The sequence below is a fragment of the Lygodium microphyllum genome, chromosome 10 (assembly GCF_053477565.2).
Source record: "Lygodium microphyllum isolate KBCC chromosome 10, Lygodium_microphyllum_v1.1.10, whole genome shotgun sequence".
In the NCBI taxonomy this organism is placed as follows: Eukaryota; Viridiplantae; Streptophyta; class Polypodiopsida; order Schizaeales; family Lygodiaceae; genus Lygodium; species Lygodium microphyllum.
The window spans coordinates 114363855-114384476 of NC_141144.1; the positions used below are offsets into that span (position 1 = coordinate 114363855).

The window sequence follows — 20622 nt, forward strand, 5'->3', positions numbered from 1 at the left end:
GTATCAGAAGTTGATACGAGCACATATGTATGCAGTACACACGTTGCGGACAGCTCCCATTGAGTTGATGTATTGTTGATTATTCATGTTGCAGCAGTCTTAGTGATCATTTGCAGATCTGGGATTGTCGCAGATGTAATTTTTTGGTGATATTGCTGAAGTGGGAGTTACCTAGTAGTGATATATGCATTTAATATATGCTAAAATTGCAGTCATACTGCTGAAAGTCATTCGTTCTACTGCTGTACATGTACTTGGACTGAATCTTGCTATTATTTGCTGAAAATTTGGGCTGAAATCAGCTGAATATTCAGCTCATTTTTGCTGTCATAAATTGCGGCATTGAGTTTCTGGTGTATTGCTGAACAATGGCTGCAAATGCTTCTAGCAGTAGTGATACTAAATCCCTCTTTGAAATCAAGAGGTTTGATGGCACTTGCTTTGACTTGAGGAAGGATAGGATGCAAGGCATTTTGTTTCTCAAGGACTATGAAGATGCTCTCTTGGAGACTAAGCTTGTAGCTATGATAGATGTGGATTGGGCTAGACTTAACAAGAAGGCCATTGCATACATTAAGATGGGAGTGCTTGATGATGTACTTACAAACATCAAGCGTCTTGATACAGGTTATGCTATATGGAAAAAGCTTAAGGACACTTATGAAAATACAACTCCTGTGAATCAAGTGCATCTTATGCGTAAACTTGTGAACATGGAGTTGGATGAGTCTAAGCTAGGATCTGAGCATTTGAGTGCCTTCACAGGGGTTTTGAGTCAGTTGTGTAGGACTCTGGTTTGGTGGCTTTCGATGATAAATTGAAAGGCATTTTCTTATTGATGACTTTGCCTGACAGCTGGGAATCTTTAGTTGTGTCACTTAGCAACAACCCCGCTTTGACTTTTGATGGCGTTAGAGGTTCAATCCTTAATGAAGAAATCAGAAGAAAGTCTAGTGGTGAAAGCAGTGGCTCAGCTTACCATGTAAAAGGCAGGTCTGAAAAGAGGGGTAATGCAGCCAGTAAAGGCAAAAGCAGAAGCCAAAGCAAGGCCAAACAACAGGTTGTCACATGCTATCAGTGTGGGCGTAAAGGGCATAAAAAGCGTGATTGCCGGTACTTCAAGAAAGAGCAAGAAAGAAAGCAATAGCAGGGTAAGAAAAAGAAGGATGATAAGAAAGATGATGACAGCTCTTTCTCAAAAGAAGTTGCAAAGGCAAATGTTGCATCTAGTGTGGTCATTGAAGAGCTTCCTGACACTGAAGAGATACTTGTTGTAGCCTCATGTAATGATGCAGATATTATGTAGCAGCAGGTGATATGCACATCACCAATAAGGAGGTAATTGATGCCTTACTTTCAGCTCATGATGGGCTGTCACAATCATGGATAGTGGACAATGGTGCCTCTTTTCTTGTTACCCCCTCTTTGGAGTCATTTTCTGACTACATTGCAGGTTGCCTAGGCAAAGTTTACTTGGGTAATAACTATGTATGTGAGATAGAGGGTGTTGATACCATTTACTTGGCCCTTGAAAATGGCAAAGAGCTGATTTTGCAGGATGTCAGATTTGTACTTGGCATAAAGAAAAGTCTACTATCAGTTGGGCAACTTGATGCTAAAAGGTATTTTTCTACCTTTGGTGGTGGATCTTGGAAGGTCCATAAGGGCTCTATGTTGATTGTTAAAGGCAGCAAAAGGGGGACTTTATTTTACTTGCATTGTAAAGCATTACTTGGCAAGTTCTTAGTTGTGGCTGAAGTCCATTCACAGATGGAGCTTTGGCACAAAAGACTTGGTCATATGAGCTAGAAAGGCCTTCAAGTTCTTTCCTCTTTAGGGAGATTTGATGTAAAAGGCTATGGTCTCGAATTTTGTAATGATTGCTTATATGGAAAACAAGTGAAGTCTCCTTATTACTTTGGTGTCGTTAAGAAGTCTAATGCTCTCGACTTAGTACACTCTGATGTGTGCAATATGTCTGTTAGTTCGTATGGTGGTGGATGATACTTTGTTACTTTCATTGATGATCTCAGTAGAAAGTCATGGGTGTATGTATTTAAGAGCAAAAAGGAAGTGTTGGATGTTTTTAAAAAGTTTCATGCTTTTGTTACCACATAGAAAGGGCTTAAGTTGAAAGCCATAAGAATAGATAATGGGGGTGAGCATGTCTCAAATGAATTTAACAAGTTTTGTGAGATGCATGGCATTAAAAGGAAGTTGACAGCCCCTTATAATCCTGCATCAAACGGCATGGCTGAAAGATTTAATCGCGCAATTTGTGAGAGAGTTAGATGCCTACTGTCCACAGCTAATCTCTCGCATCGGTTTTGGGGGGAGGCTCTTAAAACTGCAATTCATGTATGCAATCACTCTCCCAATCGTGCATTGGAAAATGGCATTGCTAAAGAGGTTTGGTCTAGCAAACCTGCTTCATATGACCATTTGTGTGTCTTCGGTTGTGATGCCTTTGTGCATGTAGGTGTAGAATAGAGGACCAAACTAGACATGAAATCTATCAAGGGCATCTTCCTGGAATATGGAGATGAGGGAGAGATGGGTTATAGAGTTTGGCTTCCTCAGGGCAGGAAGATAGTACACAGCGGAGACGTAGTATTTAATGAGGCAAAGTTGTTGAAAAATGCTACACATGGTGATCTTGACAAAAAGAAGGTCGAATTTCAGCATGAACAGCCAGCCATTCAACAGCCATTAGCTGAAAGTACTATCCCTTTTGATGTTGAAAATGAGCAGCAATCTATTGTGCTACAGCCAGAAGTTCATGGACAACAAATAGATGCACAGGATGAAATAGGACAGCAAGAAGAACATGCTGAAAACAGATTACAGCAGCAAGAAAATGTTGAAAATCAGCCATGTGGTAATGGTGTGCACATTCCTCAGGATGTAGGCCCACTGTCTGATAATATAGATCATTGGGTAAGAAGGTCTACACATGTCAGAAGGCAGCCACTGAAACCGGTCTATGACTCACATAAAGCGGTAGTTCCTTCAATTAACACCTAGTCTTTTCACACACACACACTCACACACACACACACACACACATAGACCTCACTCCCTTGCTCAACACCAGATTGGCCCCAAAGACCGGCGCCCCTCTTGGTATTTCTTTATCAATTGAAAGATGGAAAATTAAAAAAAAGAAATGTTCTAAAATACATAACCTGTGAACAGTTGGTTTTCATCTTTTTTGAGTAAATCCCAGCTGCATAAGGACAATTGAACATGACCAGATTAACATCCCTTTTAGGAAAGCATTTTCTGTAACCATAACTCAATGATTCATGTGTAGAATTGCAGTCTACAGAACTCTGAATTCACTGTTCTTACTGTCCAGCATGTCCAAAATAAACATCCCTTTTAGGAAAGCATTTTCTATGACCAAAACTCAATGATTCATGTGCAGATTTTGTAGTGTATAGATCTGTAAATTCACTGTTCTTACTGTCCAGCATGTCCAAAACAACATCCCTTTTGGGAAAGCATCATTCCAATATTAAAACAGTCAAACAATATTAAATCAGAGTTGAAAAACCCTTAGATGGAATCAGCCCATCATGCAGAGCATTTCCTTTGAGAATAGAGAGAGAGTTGACCAAAGGGAGCAAGCTCTACCTCCGTACATGAGTCAGAGTCGAAGAAGTACTCTCCATAGTTGATGTTCTTGCAGCCGTCTGCCCTCAACTCCTCAAAACTTCATTGTCAGATCTGCCCCTTATGCCTATTACGTTTTTTAAAAAATGGTCTCTCTCTCTCTCTCTCTCTCTCTCTCTCTCTCTCTCTTTTGGGAATTTGTGCCACATGGCAAACATGTAACAATTTTCCCGTTTAAACCTTCCGGTCTAAAATTCTCCATGTTCGGTGCAAAATTTGACCTCGGCACAGACAAGAGAATTAATCCTCGTGCAAAAACGAAGATAATGACGCGAACAGATTCTGGGGTCAAAAAATAGTAACTTCCTAAATATTAGGGATGGTGACTCCTGCATTCCTCAAGTTGTTTTGAGCAACTTTTATCATTGCAACCACATCAAAAAGTGTATTGTGGCTCAGTTACGGTGACTTTTATTCCGTGAGCATTCTTACATGCGCATCTTCTGTCTTGGCCAGGCTCATTGTCCTGCACTATCTCCAATGGCTAAGCGCACAGTCCCAAACCAGTGGCATTCTATTCTTCAGTGCCCATTCAATATGGAATTGGTCCTAAGGCTCAGACAAATCATTAGTCCAATTTGTCCCAATGGCTGCCTTTTCTGGTCATGCAAAGATCCTAGCTTAATCCAAGAGACCTCTGGGGGTAAAAAGCAACAACTAATGGAAATAAAAATAAAATATTTATATAAGTAAATAAGGAAAGCAATTGTAAAAAGTATCACCACTTGGTACATATCCCCCTCTTGAAAGAAGTAAGCGACCTTGATTGCATGCCACACATGCTAATGGATGACACAGGACGATAGCAAGATTCTCCATGTTATTAGTGCCATCGCATGTATCAGTTGCTAACAGATGACACGGGACGATGGTAGGAGTTACCCCACTATCATTTGTGCCATTGCAAGGTCAAGTCTCACATAGGTGGAGGATCACATCCTATATCCAACGATGGTTACTAGGAGCCTTTCTAATATACATGTTTCCGAATGCAACACAAGGTGAATAGCACATATCCTCGAACTATTAGTGTCACAACATGTATAATCATTCAACTGAAGTGTAACAAATACAACTTCAAAGCACTAAGATTTCATTCAATGATACACATGTTAATGCTAAGTGTAAACCATACATTGTGCATTGTTCAATGAGATGCACTATTCAATTGTACAATAGAGAATGTACATTGCTTCAAAAAGCATTCTAAGTCACTGTAGGTTCTAGTAAGAAAGCTTCTCGGTAAAGTTGCAATAACTGAGGTGAATTTGCCAATTCAGCCTCTTCCATCCATTTGGCATCCATTGGTGAATAGTTCTTGAACTTCACCAAAAATCTTCTTATAACTCTACCTTTCACTTTCCTATCCTTATGTGCCAGGATCTGCTCAGGAACTAGAATCTCATCTAATTCCTCTACTTCATGTTATTTCTCTTGAACTATATCTTTTGGCACTTCACCAATAAAAGGCCTCAATAGGCTCACATGGAATGCATTATGAATTTTCCAATTCTCTGGCAATTTCAGCCTATATGCCACATAATTGATCTTCTCTGAGACTTGAAAAGGGCCATAATAACGCATACTCAGCTTTTGAAACAAACGTTCCTTGCCCTTTTGTTTTCTGAAATGTGCCTTTTCAAAACACAATAAGACCCAATCATCCTTTTTGAACAAGAGTTCTCGACGATGATTATCAGCAGCTCTTTTCTGTTTAGCTTGTGACTTTTCTAATGCATACTTGACCTTTTTATATGCTTCTTCCCAATCTTTTACATAACGATTTGCTTCAAAAATGTTATCTTTTGTTTGTAAAATGGAAGGCAGTTTCTTTCCACGTTCCACAATCTCAAAAGGTGCTTTGCTAGTAGATGAGTGCATTGTATTATTGTATGCATACTCAACCAATGGCAAGTAGTGTTCCCAAGAAGTCTTATGATTTGAAACATAACACTTCAGTAGATCTAGAATAGTTGAATTTGCTTCTTCAGATTGTCCATCAGTTTGTGGATGAAAGAATACGAAAATTTCAGCGTAGTGCCCATGTTTTCAAACAATGCTTTCCAAAACAGGCTAGTCATTCTTGGGTCTCTATTACTCACAATTGACCGTGGCATTCCATGGTACTTGAAGATATTATGCATAAATATATTTACCATGCGTTTTGACTTAACCTTTTTCCTTACAGGAATGAAATGTGCCTGTTTGTTGAATCTGCAAATGATAGTCCAGATTCCATCACTTCTTGAAGAAGTTCTTGGAAGATCAAAAATGAAATCCATGGCAATACTTTCCCATGGTCTTTCTGGAATAGGCAGTGGTTGCAATAACCTTGGTGCCTTCTGTCTATCAAATTTGACCTTTTGGATGCATACAAGGCAAGATCTGACATACGCATCAACATTAGATCTCAAGGCTAGCCAATAGAAGAAAGTCTCTACCACTTTGACTGTAGCATCAATACCACGATGTTCTGCATACGGTGGAGCATGACTTTCTAACAAAACTTTTAGCCTTAGCTGTTTTGTAACGCATAGTCTTCCATGCATCATGATAAAGCGTTCTTTGAACACATAATGTTCATGATGTTGGCCATTGATCAACTGTTCATAGATTTAAGAGAAATCTTCCTCATCAGCATACTGCTCTTTCATATCATCCAATTCATGGTGATAAGAAATTGAAACAGTTGACACCTGTGGTTTGCGAGATAAAGCGTCTGCAACTACATTCTTCTTGCTTTCCACATGCACTATCTGAAAATGAAACATAGATAGGAAATTTGCCCAACGCATGTGTTTCTCCGACAATTTAGCTTGTGCGAGAAAGTATCTAAGTGTTTGATGATCCGTTTGCACTACAAAATCAGCACCAAGCAAATAGTGCTTCCAACTAGAGAGTGCATGGATCAAAGCCAATAACTCTTTCTCATAAATTTGGTAAGTCCTTTCAACGATAGAAAGTACTCTACTCTCGTATGCCACAACTCGGCCATTCTGCATTAATATAGCACCAATGCTATTTCCACATGCATCACACTGCACTACAAACAACTTAGACAGATTTGACAAAATAAGTACTGGATCTGTAGTCATTTTCCCCTTCTTCAAACATCTAAATGCTGATTTGTCTTTGTCAGTCCATTGCCATTTGACATCCTTTTTTTCAAGCGCATGTAAAGGAGAAGTAATCTCTGCAAAGTGTCTTACAAATCGTCTATAGTAAGAGCATAGGCCCAGGAAACTGTGGACATCATGAACGGCTTTCAAGTTTGGCCAAGAGACAATTGCTTTTGTCTTTGCAGGATCCATCTTCACACCATCTTTAGAAACTATGCATCCAAGGAAGTGAATCTCTTCTAAAAAGAACTCACTCTTTTTACCATTAATGAGCAATCTATTATGCTTAAGCATCATTAAAGATTGTAACTAAGTGTTTTCTATGCTCCTCTTCATTCTTTGAAAATATAATCATATCATCAAAGAATGTGCCAACGAAACTTTGATAAGGGCGGAAAATTTTATCCATCATCCTGTTAAACGTAGTAGGAGCATTGGTCAATCCAAATGGCATGACTAGAAATTCATAGAGACCAAATGTCGTTCTAAAAGCAGTCTTATGGATATCCTCTGGCGTGATTCTGATCTGATGGTATCCACTTCTCAAATCTATCGTGCTAAACATTCTTGCTCCTTGTAATCGATCAAGAATGTCATCTATCCTCGGAATCGGAAACCTATTTTTGATCGTGTTCTTGTTCAAGGCTCTATAGCCAATACACATTCGCCAAGAGCCATCCTTTTTTCAAACTAGCAACACAGGTGAACAAAACGGAGATTTACTGGGCTGAATTAGTCCCTTCTCTAAAAGCTCATTAACCTCTGTTATAATCTCTTTCTGCTGTGCTGCATTGACCTTGTACGGTGGTCTATTGGGCTGAGTATTCCTTGGAATAAGATCTATGGTATGATCTTCAGGCCTCTCAGGGGGTAACTCTCCTAGTAACAAATTTGAGAAACAATCACTGAATTTATCCAAGAAAGCCCTTCTACTTTCATCTAGTAGAGACACATTACTATCAACTTCATTAACTTGCTTTGCAAAAACCAAATACGCAGAAATATGATTTTTCATTATAGAAGTAATTGCAGAAGCAGAAACAACTGGGACAGACTCTCCTTTAAGCCTCACATCTAACACATGAGTCTTGCCCTTATGTATAAGATTAATCGTTCTATTGGAAGTATCCAAGATAGCATGCTTCCTGTGGCACCATGGAATAGCCAACAGAACATCACAGCCCTCTAAAGGCATTATATGGAACTTCCGTGTGTCGACATAGCTCTGAATGTGCATACGGAGTTTGCCAAGAATGGGGGTGATAGGTTCAGTATGTCTTGGGCATGCCAAATCAGCTTGTCCAATTGGTCCCATTTCCTCGAGACGTATACCTAGCTTAGCTGCCAATGCCGGTGAGATAAAGTTTGCATGAGCTCCAGGATCAAAGAAAATAAGCACTGTGGAATCTTTGATCTTTCCCCAAGCTTTGCACAATTTTGTAACATATCAGACACTAAACCAATGCTAGGCTTCTTATTACTTGGCGCATCTTTATCCTCCGCATCTTTGGAAGATTGATGTGGGCACTTATCTTCTGTCCTTTGCCCTGTTTAAAAGAAGCTTGAGGTTGCTGCTGAAATCTTTTTTTCCAAAAAGACTTCTTTGTAAAACTGGTCTTTTCTGGAAATTGCTTCTTCTTCTTGCTAGGATCCTGCTTAAATTGAGAATCCTTTTTTTCAATGTCTTTAAAGCTGTCAGCTTTTCCTTTCAACAATGCATTTGCCACACTAGCATTTTCAATTAACTGTACTATATTTGAAACCCTAGTCTTGGTACAATAATCCTTGATGGCTTTGGGAAAACCGCAACAGTACTTTTCAATTTGTTTTGACAGGGGCACTATCCTGTGAGAACTCACGGGCAAAAGTGCTTCCCAAAATTTCTTATTGTACTCTTCTAAATCCACACAATTTGCCGCGTCCAATTTATGCCATGCAGTCATGACATCTACTTCAAACGTGTTAGTTAACCATGCGGCTGCAAACAACTGTTTAAAATGGACCCAAGTGGTAGGTGCATATCCTTGCATCAAGAATATGTTCCACCACTGCAAAGCATTACCTTTCAAAAAAAGTTGTAGCCTTCCGCGCCTTAGAAGTCTCAGTAAAATTCCCTCCAGTGTAAGTTGCATCAAATTGCTGTATAAATGTCAAAGCTTTCAGCTTATCTTGCATACCACAGAAGGTTTCAAACTTTAATGCCTGACCACTCTCTTTATAGTCTTTAGGCTTTGCACTTTTTGGTGTTAGGTTGTCATAGACAGGTGGCTGTAAAAAAGGGAGTCCCTTAGGGGCATTATCAGCATTCATTTCACATGTCTTAGCTGCCATATGCCCACTAGGCTGAAAAAAACTAGCTACTGCATTTTGTACTCCAGGCATGAAATAAGGACTCTGCAAAGTTTGATAACCGGGCTGTAGGCCAATATTACCATAAAGTGGGTTCACCGCCTCAATAGGCATCATTCCTGGTGGCCCTTTGGGCAAGTATCTTTGATAATTAGTGGGTAATCCAGCCATTGCTTGAAAAACTGACCCACCAGAAAAAACAAAGATAAGCAGCAAACTGAGGAGGAATAGTCTGATGTCCCACTTGTGCATAACTACCTTGACCATTCACTCCTTGATCCTGTGCTTGTGCTTCTTGTTGCACTGGACTTGTCTCCATATTTGGTGTCTTTTCCACATGCCCATGCACATTAGAGGTTTGCCTTTTTGAGTGCTCCATGGTATGATGTGATGACTCAGCCTGAGAATCCTCATTATGTGACTTCAAAATTTTTTGCATCCGAGGATTCTTTACAAGCTGTTAGAAAGAGCCAACCATACTGAGGAGTTGTGGCATAAACAAGTCCTCTTGTTCTTGCTCCTCATCTTGTGGTTCAATGTTATTTCTAGAAGGTGCTGACACCTGTGCACCAATACTCTCTCTTCGATGTCTATGAGCAAAAGAACTCTCTTCTTCATGAGGGAGTTTTCCTTTGCCTTTATCCATGTTTGCCATCTCTCTAGTCCGATAATCTTTGTAAAACCTGTGTGTATGGCCTTTTCACCCAAACTTGTCCGAGCTTAAATTCTTACAGAAAAGAATTCAAATCCCGGGGATGGAACCATGAAACCGGTCTATGACTCACTAAAGCGGCAGTTCCTTCAATTAACACTTGGCCTTTTTACTCACACACACACACACACACACACACACACACACACAAACAGAGATCTCACCCCCTCTCTCAACACCAGATTGGGCTCGAAGACCGGCGCCCCTCTTGGTATTTCTTTATCAATTAAAGGATGGAAAAGTACAAAAATGAAATGTTCCAAAATACATAACCTGTGAACAGTTGGTTTTCATCTTTTCCAAGTAAATCCCAGCTGCATAAGGACAGGTTAGCATGACTAGATCAACATCCCTTTCAGGAAAGCATTTTTTGTAACCATAGCTCAATGATTCATGTGCAGAATTGCACTCTACAGAACTCTGAATTCACTGTTTTTACTGTCCAGCATGTCCAGAACAACATCCCTTTTAGGAAAGCATTTTTTGTGACCAAAACTCAATGATTCATGTGCAGATTTTGCAGTCTACAGATCTCTGAATTCACTGTTCTTACTGTCCAGCATGTCCAGAATAACATCCCTTTTGGGAAAGCATCATTCCAACATTAAAACAGTCCCACAAACAGCATTAAATTAGAGCTGAAAAACCCTTAGATGGAATCAGTCCATCATGTCGAGCATTTCCTCTGAGAATAAAGAGAGAGTTGACCAGAGGGAGCAAGCTCTACCTCCGTACATGAGTCAGAGTCGAAGAAGTACTCTCCATAGTTGATGTTCTTGCAGCCATCTGCCCTCAGCTCCTCAAAACTTCATTGTCAGATTTGCCTCTTATGCCTATTGCGTTTTTTTAAAAATGCTTTCTCTCTCTCTCTCTCTCTCTCTTTTGGAAATTTGTGCCACATGGCAAACATGTAACAAATTTTCTGTTTAAACCTTCTGGTCTAAAATTCTCCATGTTCGGTGCAAAATTTGATCTCGGCACAGACAAGAGAATTAATCCTCCTGCAAAAATGAAGATAATGACGCGAACAGATTCTGGGGTCTAAAATTAGTAACTCCCTAAATTTTAGGGATGGCGACCCTTGCATTCCTCAAGTTGTTATGAGCAACTTTTATCATCGCAACCACATCAAAAAATATAATGTGGCTCAGTTACGGTGACTTTTATTCCGTGAGCATTCTTATATTTGTATCTTCTGTCTTGGCCAGGCTCATTGTCCTGCACCATCTCTAGTGGCTAAGCACACATTCCCAAACCACTGGCATTCTATTCTTCAGTGCCCATTCAATATGGAACTGGTTCTAAGGCTCAAACAAACCATTAGTCCAATTTGTCCCAATGGTTGCCTCTTTTGGCCATGGAAAGATCCCGGCTTAATCCAAGGGATCTCTGGGGGTAAGAAGCAACAACAACTAAAGAAAAGAAAAAGAAAATTTTTATATAAGTAAATAAGAAAAGCAACTGCAAAAAGTATCACCACTTGGTGATAGCCACAGAGGTTTGAGCCATCTTTGGATTGCATTTTGTTGACTGATGAGGGTGAGCCTTTGACATTTAAAGAGGCACAATCATGTGAAAACAAGAGAAAGTAGGAGCTTGCTATGTAGAAGAGATGAAGTCTCTATATGCAAATAACACATGGGAGCTTGTACCTTATCTCAAGGATAGGAAAGCTATTCCTAATAAATGGGTTTACAAAGTGAAATGTATTGATGGGAAGCCCAAGTACAAGGCAGGGCTGGTTGCTAAGGGCTATACACAGAAGGAAGGCATAGACTTCCAGGAGGTCTTTTCACCAGTGGTGAAAATGACTACGCTCCGTGTTTTGTTTGCTCTCACTGCATTCTTGGATTGGATGGATGTGAAGACTACTTTTCTTCATGGTGACTTAGATGAAGAGTTGTACATGAAGCAACCAGAAGGATTTGTTATTCCAGGAAAAGAGCATTTGGTTTGTAAGTTGAAATGCAGCTTATATAGGCTGAAACAAGCCCCCAGACAATGGTACAAAAAATTTGATACCTTTATGCTTAACCATGAATTTAAACATAGTCATGCAGATCACTGCTTATAGACTAAAAAGGCTGATGATGGAAGCCTTATTGTGCTGGTTTTATATGTGGATGACATGCTGATTGCAGGACATCATAAGAGTACTTTGAATGCTCTTAAAAGGCAGTTGAGTTCAGCCTTCTTCACGAAAGATTTGGAGGTAGCTGAACACATTTTGGGCATGCGCATTAAAAGAGACAGAGGGCAGCGTTTGTTGTTTCTCTCACAGGACAAGTACATCAGCAAAGTACTTGAAAGGTTTAATATGGCTGATGCTAAGCCTCTTGGTGTGCCTTTACTGCCACGTACAAAGCTTAGCAAATCTGATTGCCCTAAGGATGATGCAACTACTGGTGCCATGAAGAGAATACCTTATGCATTAGCTTGTGGATCTTTGATGTTTGCCGTGGTTGCAACTCGCCTTGACATTGCTTATGCAGTGGGAGTTGTTAGTAGATTTATGTCTAATCCTAGCAAGCCACATTGGGAAGCAGTGAAATGTATCTTCAGATACTTGAAAGGTACACAAGAAAAGTGTATATGCTATGGAAAGGGTACACTAGAGTTGCAAGGATTTTGTGATTCAAACATGGCAAGAGATCTTGACTCTAGGAAATCTACCACTTTGGCTGGTGGGGCTATCTCTTGGTGTTCAAGATTGCAGAAAATTGTGTCATTGAGTACTATAGAAGCTAAATATATTTCAGCCACAGAAGCTTCTAAGGAAGCTATTTGGCTTGGCCATTTGGTGAAGGATTTTGGTCTTTCTTCACGTACTCCAATGCTTGGTTGTGATAGTGAGAGTGCAATATGTTTGGCTAAGAATGCCATGTTCCATGCACGTACCAAATATATAGATGTTTGGTATCACTTCATTCGACAGGTCTTGGATGATGGTTGCAGAAAACTGTGGCACTGAGTACTACAGAATCTAAATATATTTCAGCCACAGTAGCTTCTAAGGAAGCTATTTGGCTTGGCCGTATGGTGAAGGATCTCAACATGAGCATTGCATTCGTTTAGTGGGAGTTGGTTGGCTTAAAGGTACCACTTTGGGCCTTTAAGTGGGAGGTTGTTGGGTGTAAAGTCCCTTCGTCTCCATAAAGTCCCTTCGTCTCTGTGTATATAGTCATATGGGTGTGAACACCCTTATTGTACCCTAACATATAAATACATTCTTTTATTCTTTGTGTACCATCATGATCTGGTACACCTATCTCTGCGTTCACTCTCTCTAACTCTTAGCTCTGCAGCTCACGCCTCGATCTCGCACTTCATTGCACACTCTCTCCCCTTCAAAAACTAAGCATTAAAAATACACATCCTTGTGACAATTATAGCAGGTTGTTGAGTTGCAAGATGATGTACCCAGGCCAATTGTGGGATGACAGCAGTAAAATGGAAGGTTTGAGACCTAAGAGTAGTCAGGCAAGGTGTAGAAAACTTGGAACAGCAGTCAAAACCAGTAGGATGACTAGAACCAAGAGGCTTGCACCCAGGCCAATTGTGGGACGACAGCAGTAAATTGGAAGGTTTGAGACATAAGAGTAGTCAGGCAAGGTGTAGAAGACTTGGAACAGCAGTCAAAAACAGTAGGATGACTAGAACCAAGAGGCTTGGACTCTTGATACCATGTGAGATAGATATAGAGCAATGGAAGCAAAGCAGTGAAGCCGTTGTATACATAGAGAAATTAATAGAAGAACAAGAACATATGAACTTAAGAGACACTAAACTTGGAAAAATGGAATCCATATACTGAAGCATGAGTGTGTGTACAAATCCATAGATATTGTGGGCATGAATTGGCTTAGTGTGCCTAGATTCCCCCTCTCCAACAAGATGCTGCGTACTAGAATGATCTACATGGAGGAGGAGATGGAGCCTAAATGAGAGTAGGTTGGCTAGGCACTAAAAGGGCCAAAAATCAAGATCCAGCCTCAGAAATGCCTGCCTAATTAGACTTTAGTGAGAAAGGCACCCAACTCCATCCATTTTTCTGCCCAAATGTCCATGCAACCCAAGATACTTACGATGCTAATAGGGTGCTCTTTAGAAGAGCATTGACTTTGATACCCTGTGAGGATAGACTATGTTAGCACATAAAACAGTTTACGTACGTGACTATCACAATGAACTTAGACAACAACACAAATGAAGAAGAAAAATCTGAATGAATCATGAAAGAGGGAGAAATAGATACAATTGTAGGTTCAAGGAGCAGAGGCTGTCCAACAGCCAGTCTCTCTTGTGGGAGCAGGGTGAGTTAGAGGTTGGAGAGTGTTGTCCTCCAAGAATGGATCCTAGTGCCAGCAAATCACCAATGTCGATGCAGAAATCTGATGTAGATCACTTTGGCAGCAGTGTAGACAAAGAGGACTGTCAAACACAGCAGGTTATGAGAGGATAGATGATGAGTGATGACTGAAGACAGAAGGGCTGTAGACCGGAGTGATGATACAGCAGTGCAGGGGGGTTCAAGATTTAAAAATGCAGGGGTAGACAGCTTGGTGACAGCCTTAGTAGGCAAGGGCAGCAGCTGGTAGACAAAACACAGCTATGGGGAGTGGCTGCAGATGAACATGCAGCAGGCTGCATGGCTGGGGATGCAGCCAACAGCAGTAGGGTGTGATGAGGACAGCTGGGCTGCAGCTTACAAGCAGGGGGAGAAAAGACATGTTAGGAGAGCTGGAGATGTAGGCGACAACTCCTTAAGGTATGGCAGTAGTAGGATGATGATGATGAGATGGGGGAAGAGAAGCTTGAGACTGGTCTAGAGGCAGCGAGGAGAGCTGGCACTGAAGGGAGACTGCGTTGGAATAAGGGGATGAAAGTGGCAGTGCATGGTAAGTCCCCTTTTATAGAACTTTCTGAGCCAGTTCTCCTATTGGATATTCTCGAGTTTTGTATTAATTGTTTTAATGTTTTTTAGGACTGTTTTGAAAGCCAGAAAAATGCCTGAAAAGTATGATTAGTTAAGGGGCAGTTTCTTGTGGCTTAACATGGTCATTAGACATCAAGTCCTAACCAGCTGTAATAGTTTTGGTAGCTTCTTGTAGAGGATCTCATGACTCTCTATCTTAATTACTTGACTTCCTATCGTAGTTACTTCTTTTTCAGCTTATGACTAATTTTGTGACCGCAGATGGAAGGAGATTCGCAATGACAATACTGTCACGTGGTTGGCTTTTTGGAATGATCCAATTAACACAAAGGAATTCAAATATGTCTTTTTGGCTGCAAGTAGCAGTTTGAAGGGGCAAAGTGACAAGGAAAAGTATGAGAAAGCTCGGACTTTGAAGGTACATATTTGTTTTTAGAATTGAACATTCAGATCTCATTTGTAATGCTACTTATTAATTCTCAAGTTATTGGGAAAATTGGCAGGACTACATTCATGACATTCGGCAAACATATACAAGGAACTTCACTTCTAAAGACGAAACGAAAAGGCAGATAGCTGTGGCAACGTACTTAATTGATCGGCTTGCCCTGAGAGCAGGGAATGAGAAGGTTTGTTTACTGCAGATAAATTATGGCAACTTTTAACCTCTAGCTTTTTTGCTAGATCTGAAAATTATGCACTTGCTTTTAGTACTTACCTATCTTCTTTTCTTACAAATTCATTTCTTATACTCTACACGCACGCACACACGTACGTTTTCAGGATAGTAGGAGAGCTGAAGCACTTGCTCATATAGAGAGCCTCTACATGTTTTTAGCATTGCATCTAAGTGCATGTTTGTCTAATTTTTGATGTACTCTTTTGTGTAGATCTATTGAATTTCATGAAAGCTAAGTAAAGTCCACCATCATCATCTTGAATTTGTTGAGGCTTATTCTACAGTCTTCAAGGTTAAGCCTCTCAAGTACTCTCTTACTGTGCACATGCTACAGGTAGCTCCAAACAATCTATGTGTAGGGAAGGATCCTGCTGGGACTTCCCATGTTGTTACTTGTGGATCCTTGGCAGGCCATCTTGATCTCCCATGATGAAATTTAGCTTCCAAGCGACCCAGGAACAACAAAGATAAGTTAAAATGCTAAGAGTGGGAATAGATAGGCTGCCGGTGTTGTTCGTGTACAGGTATGAGGGTCCACTTAGGAGAGGTAGGTGCTCTTGGCAGTCTGAGAAGCTAGGGGTGAGAGCCTAGAGGGGGTAAACAGCTTCACAAGTCATCCATGACCGAGCAGTACTGGGTTGATGGTGTGCCTATAGCATGATATGTATCTGTTCCATGGTTTAGGGTCAGGAGTTGTAGTGTTTGCAAATGTATATTGTTGTTTGTAGATCTCAGAGTTGACTGGGGTTTTGACAATGGCCAAAGCCACTTCGAAGGAGGACTGCCTCAAGGAAAACGTTTGGCAAGTTTGTTCTGGCTATGGTTGCAAAAGGAAGGAGGAGCATGCGAGAGAGAGAGAGAGAGAGAGAGAGAGAGAGAGAGAGAGAGAGAGAGAGAATAGGCATGTTGCTCTATCTACACTCACCCCAATAGTCCTCTACGGGGTGGAGCCAGTATTGACTGTTGTGTTTGTGATGGTGATGTTATGATTCTGAAGAAGTCTGCCAATGTCCATTGTCTGCTGTCCTGCATATCACATTTCTCTGCTCAAGTCTGGGTCAGTGAATCTCATTCCCTGCAAATCTCCAAGATGTAGAGTCCTAGGTATGTTTGGTCAAGCTGCTGCAAGCATTGCCATAGCTTGACATAAGGGAGCAAGTCTGATAAAGGTAGTGATAGCATCCTCTCTAAATAGGGCATCTACATACATAGTACTCCTCTGTGCCACATGCATTTGACACCTTTGATGTGCAAGCAAGGCAATCATGACTTTGTTTTCTTGCCTTCTTGCTTGTGCTTGAGAGAGGGATTGAGAGAGTGTGAGGGAGTGATTGTGTGAGAGTGAGGGATCTTGGAGAAGAAGCTCTCCATCTTCTCTCTTCATCTTCCCCCTCCTCTCTTCTCTTCTCTTGTCTCACGCATGGCTATGGAGGATGAAGCTCATGGGAGAGGGATTGAGGTTGCTTGAGCTTGCCTCAAGGATCGTGGAGCTACCAGTGTGCAAGAAAGAGGAGGGTACTCGATCGAGCAATTAAGAAGATACTTCAGGATGCAAGTTTGGAAAAAAATCGAAGGGTCTGTTGATATTTGACAATTTCTTTGTGTTTTGGAAAGCGACCAGTGTTTATGTTTCTTTTTCCAATTTTCGATTCACTAGTGGATACTGGTTTTTCCATTTTTGACTTTCTTCTACAGAGAACTTCAAAGTAATGTTTAGTGTTCAAATGAGAGAGAGCAGTATTTAAGGTAGGTCTCTTAAGGATAGTAGTTGCTTACTTTTAGGAGTAGGAAAACTGTCAAATTAGAATGACTCATGAGATTCATATGACACAAATATGTTTTCAAAATAATTCTCGAAACTATTGGTGACACTTCTTTTAAGGTTACAAGTGGTTGTGAGTGTTTTGAGCTCAGGAGCGAGCTCTTTTGAAGAGGGGCGGTGTGCCATGTGCATGCTAGGGGCAAGCATGCAAGATTGATGAGCTAGTTGATCTGTTTTTGGGTATGGCAATACCTGTGGTTAGATAGTTTTGTTTGTTTGTTTGTTTGTTTTTTTGTTCAGGTTTGTGGTTGGCATTTTAGTTAATTGTGATGAATCCATTTCCCAAAGAGCTGCCAACAGAGTCAAGAAGCTTTATCAGCATTACCCTTCTTTAGCTTCTTCTAAGAATCTTTTATTTAATAAATAACCACCATCCCTTCTTTTCTTACATTTTTTTTGCTTTGAGGTATGAGGGTGCTAGGTGGGAGGTACATTCTCTTGAGGTTACTGGTTGGTACGTAGTTTATCTTAGAGTAGATTTAGGAGTATAAAGAGCCCAGATGTGGTAGCTAGAGCAACGTACTTGCACATTCACACACACCCCTGTACTCATGCACACATGCATGCATGCCCACCCACATACACATGCACACACAGCTGCATGTATAAAAAATAACAGGTATTCTCTGATACCATGTCAAAATAAGCAACAGTGCAGAGAGATAGTAGGGTTTGCGAGGGAAGTAACATAGTGTGTATGGTAAACATTGAGAGAGAAGAGAAACTCAGAAACAAGAAAAGCATGGTGGTGATGCACTGAATCATGCTATGAGAAGAATAGCTGATACAACAGAGCCGAAGCTCAGAAGATAACTGCACTGTCCTATCTACATGAGGTGGCAACACCTGTGGGAAATCTGCACAATGAAGGGAGTGAAACACAGTTCTTTGGGAAGTGGGCTATCGAAGTAATCATTGGAAGGTGAAAGATAGCTATTGAGGAAGCGAACTGGAGTCCTTTAATGCCGTCGGAGATGTGGAAGACGATCACCAACTGTTGAGGGAGCGAGTCGCAATCCTCTGATGTTGAGGAGTGACCCGGGCAGCAAAACACTAACCCCAGAGTGTCAGAGCTATCAAATGCAAGGAGAGCAGCCCAGATGTTGACTCTAGTTGGATGACGATGACACCAAATGATGGAAGATGAGCCAGGCTGCAAAAACGCAGGTCTCAACAATCTCTATGATAGATGAATGACGCTACGTGATGAAGGAGGAGCAAGGGTGCGAAAATGCAGGTCTCAGTAGCCCCTGCGATAGAGGATTGATGACATCACTGATACTAGATGATGTAGACTATTGCCAGAGGCTAGGATGCTGATGTCAAGTTGGAAATGATGATACTAGGCAAGAAGGAGATCTCCACACTAAAAAACGTAGGTGAAGGTGGAGCCTGAAGAAAAAGGGTGCTGATGCCAAGCAAATGATGGTGATGCCAATTGAAAGTTGCTCCAAACGGAAGGCCTAATGATGGAATAGGGCGCTTGAAGGAGAAGAGGAAGGGTGAACGCAGCCATGAGCCACGAATGGCAATGTCATTTTGAAGGGGTATGAGGGTAGTGGAAGGGACCGATGAGAGAAGGGAAGGGTGGCTGATGACAAAGAAAGAGGGGTGAAGAATGTCTCAAGAGTGGTAGAAGTGAAGAATGAATGAAGTGATTGTCTATTTATAGGCATAAGCTGTCTAGGGTTGCGCACCATTGTGCGGGCGCTCACTGAAAAAGTGGCCAAAATGTGGACACTAACTCTTTTTGGGATTGTTAGTGGGAAACCCTAAATGAAATGTGTGAATTGAAGAAGTGGTTTCTCAACAACCCCTTTGAGGCCCAAAAAGGCATGAAGAAAGAGGAGCGAAGAGAGATATGAAGAAGAAGAGGATCTTGAAGATCCAGATTTCCACATGAAAGGTAACATGTAGTAAGGAATAGTAGACAGGATGAATTGTAGAACCTAACTCCACCTTGGGAGAGAAGGTACTAGCTTCTTGGCTTCATGCTAGAAAGAATTCAAAGATCTCGTCACCAAGTCGTGGTTAAAACCTCCAAGGCCCCAATCTAGGCGGTACCTGAAGAGTAAATCGAGGGTGATGAACTTCATGATGAGTAGGTGTCCCCCTTGAGGGTGGAGGTGCAAGGGCCCCTCGGAAGTCGAACAAGTGGAAGCCCCCTTTGAGGGCGAAGAGAGTATAGCTCCCTCTGAGGCCAATAGGTAGGAGGCTCCTTAGAGGGTAAAAAAAGTATATCTCCCTTTGAATCTTTGTTGAGATAGGGAATCTAAAAACTCATGGATCATAGATTCTGAATCATCGGATGATGAAGGAAGTGCTATTGATCTTACCGAAGAAGGTATTTGGGGTGTCGAACTCTTAGAGGTAGCCTCTTGAACCTGAGTAGTTGAGGCTGGGGAGAGGTGAGGCTCATGCGGAGCCAAGGGTGGGCAACGGTCACTCTCTCTCTCAATGGAGCGAATTGCAAAGCCGAAGTAATGGAAGGTGTCAAACAATTCCTCACTCTCAAAGGAGCAGACTGTTGAGGGAACGGTATTCAACAATCACTGTCTCTTGGGGGAGTAGATTGCAGAATCGCGGGTTGTCGAGGTGGCATTCTTGAAACCCTAGAAGAAGTAGAAGCAACCTTCGTAGTGTATTACGTCGGTCGTGAGGAGGCTGTGGTGCGAGTCAATCCTCTTGTAGCTCGAAAGGGCCTAGTGCGCATCGGATGCGTCTTATTGCCTTGAGTATAAAAATTTGAAAGCCGGTGTAGAATAAACTCTATGGCTCAGAAAGAAGAGGTACCACCACGAGTGCCTGGGGATAGACACATACTCCGGCACAGTAGGGAGCAAATGTCCATGGTGGTAAGCATGGGTGGGGGTTCCAGTGATGGTAGAAGAGGAGCACCCAATGGTTTGTCCATCTGTCTATGGAGAAGTCATAGCACCTGAGTGTCAACCTATAAAAGGGATGGGTGGGAGAGGAAGAGAAGGGTATCCCTGTCTCCTCGTGATGCAACAGAAACAAAGGGGGGAAGTAAGCCGAACTTGCAACTTGTATGTGTCTTGTCTGATGAACAAGGTCTTTAGCTCTCTGAGCTTCTTTCCTTTGATACCATGTCAAAAATAACAGGTATGCTTTGATACCATGTCAAAAATAACATGTATGCTCTAATACTATATCAAAAGAAGCAACAATGCAGAGAGACAATAGGGTTTGCGGGAGTGACATAGAGTGCGTATGGCAAACACTAAGAGAGAAGAGAAACTTAGAAATAAGAAGAGCACGGTGATGATGCATTGAATCATCCTATGAGAAGAAAAGTTGATACAATGGAGT

General features: G+C 41.3%; 1 protein-coding gene across 2 annotated transcripts in view; it reads left to right on the top strand.

The window, feature by feature from the left end:
- The window catches only part of LOC148030459 (DNA topoisomerase 1 alpha-like), an 83090-nt gene that overhangs the window by 53983 nt on the left and 8485 nt on the right, over positions 1–20622 (top strand). For both annotated transcript variants that reach the window (XM_087686783.1, XM_087686784.1), the window contains exons 7-8: positions 15053–15209; positions 15295–15420. In XM_087686783.1, the coding sequence (XP_087542909.1) occupies positions 15053–15209; positions 15295–15420 (283 nt within the window). The remainder of the gene's footprint in view (positions 1–15052; positions 15210–15294; positions 15421–20622) is intronic.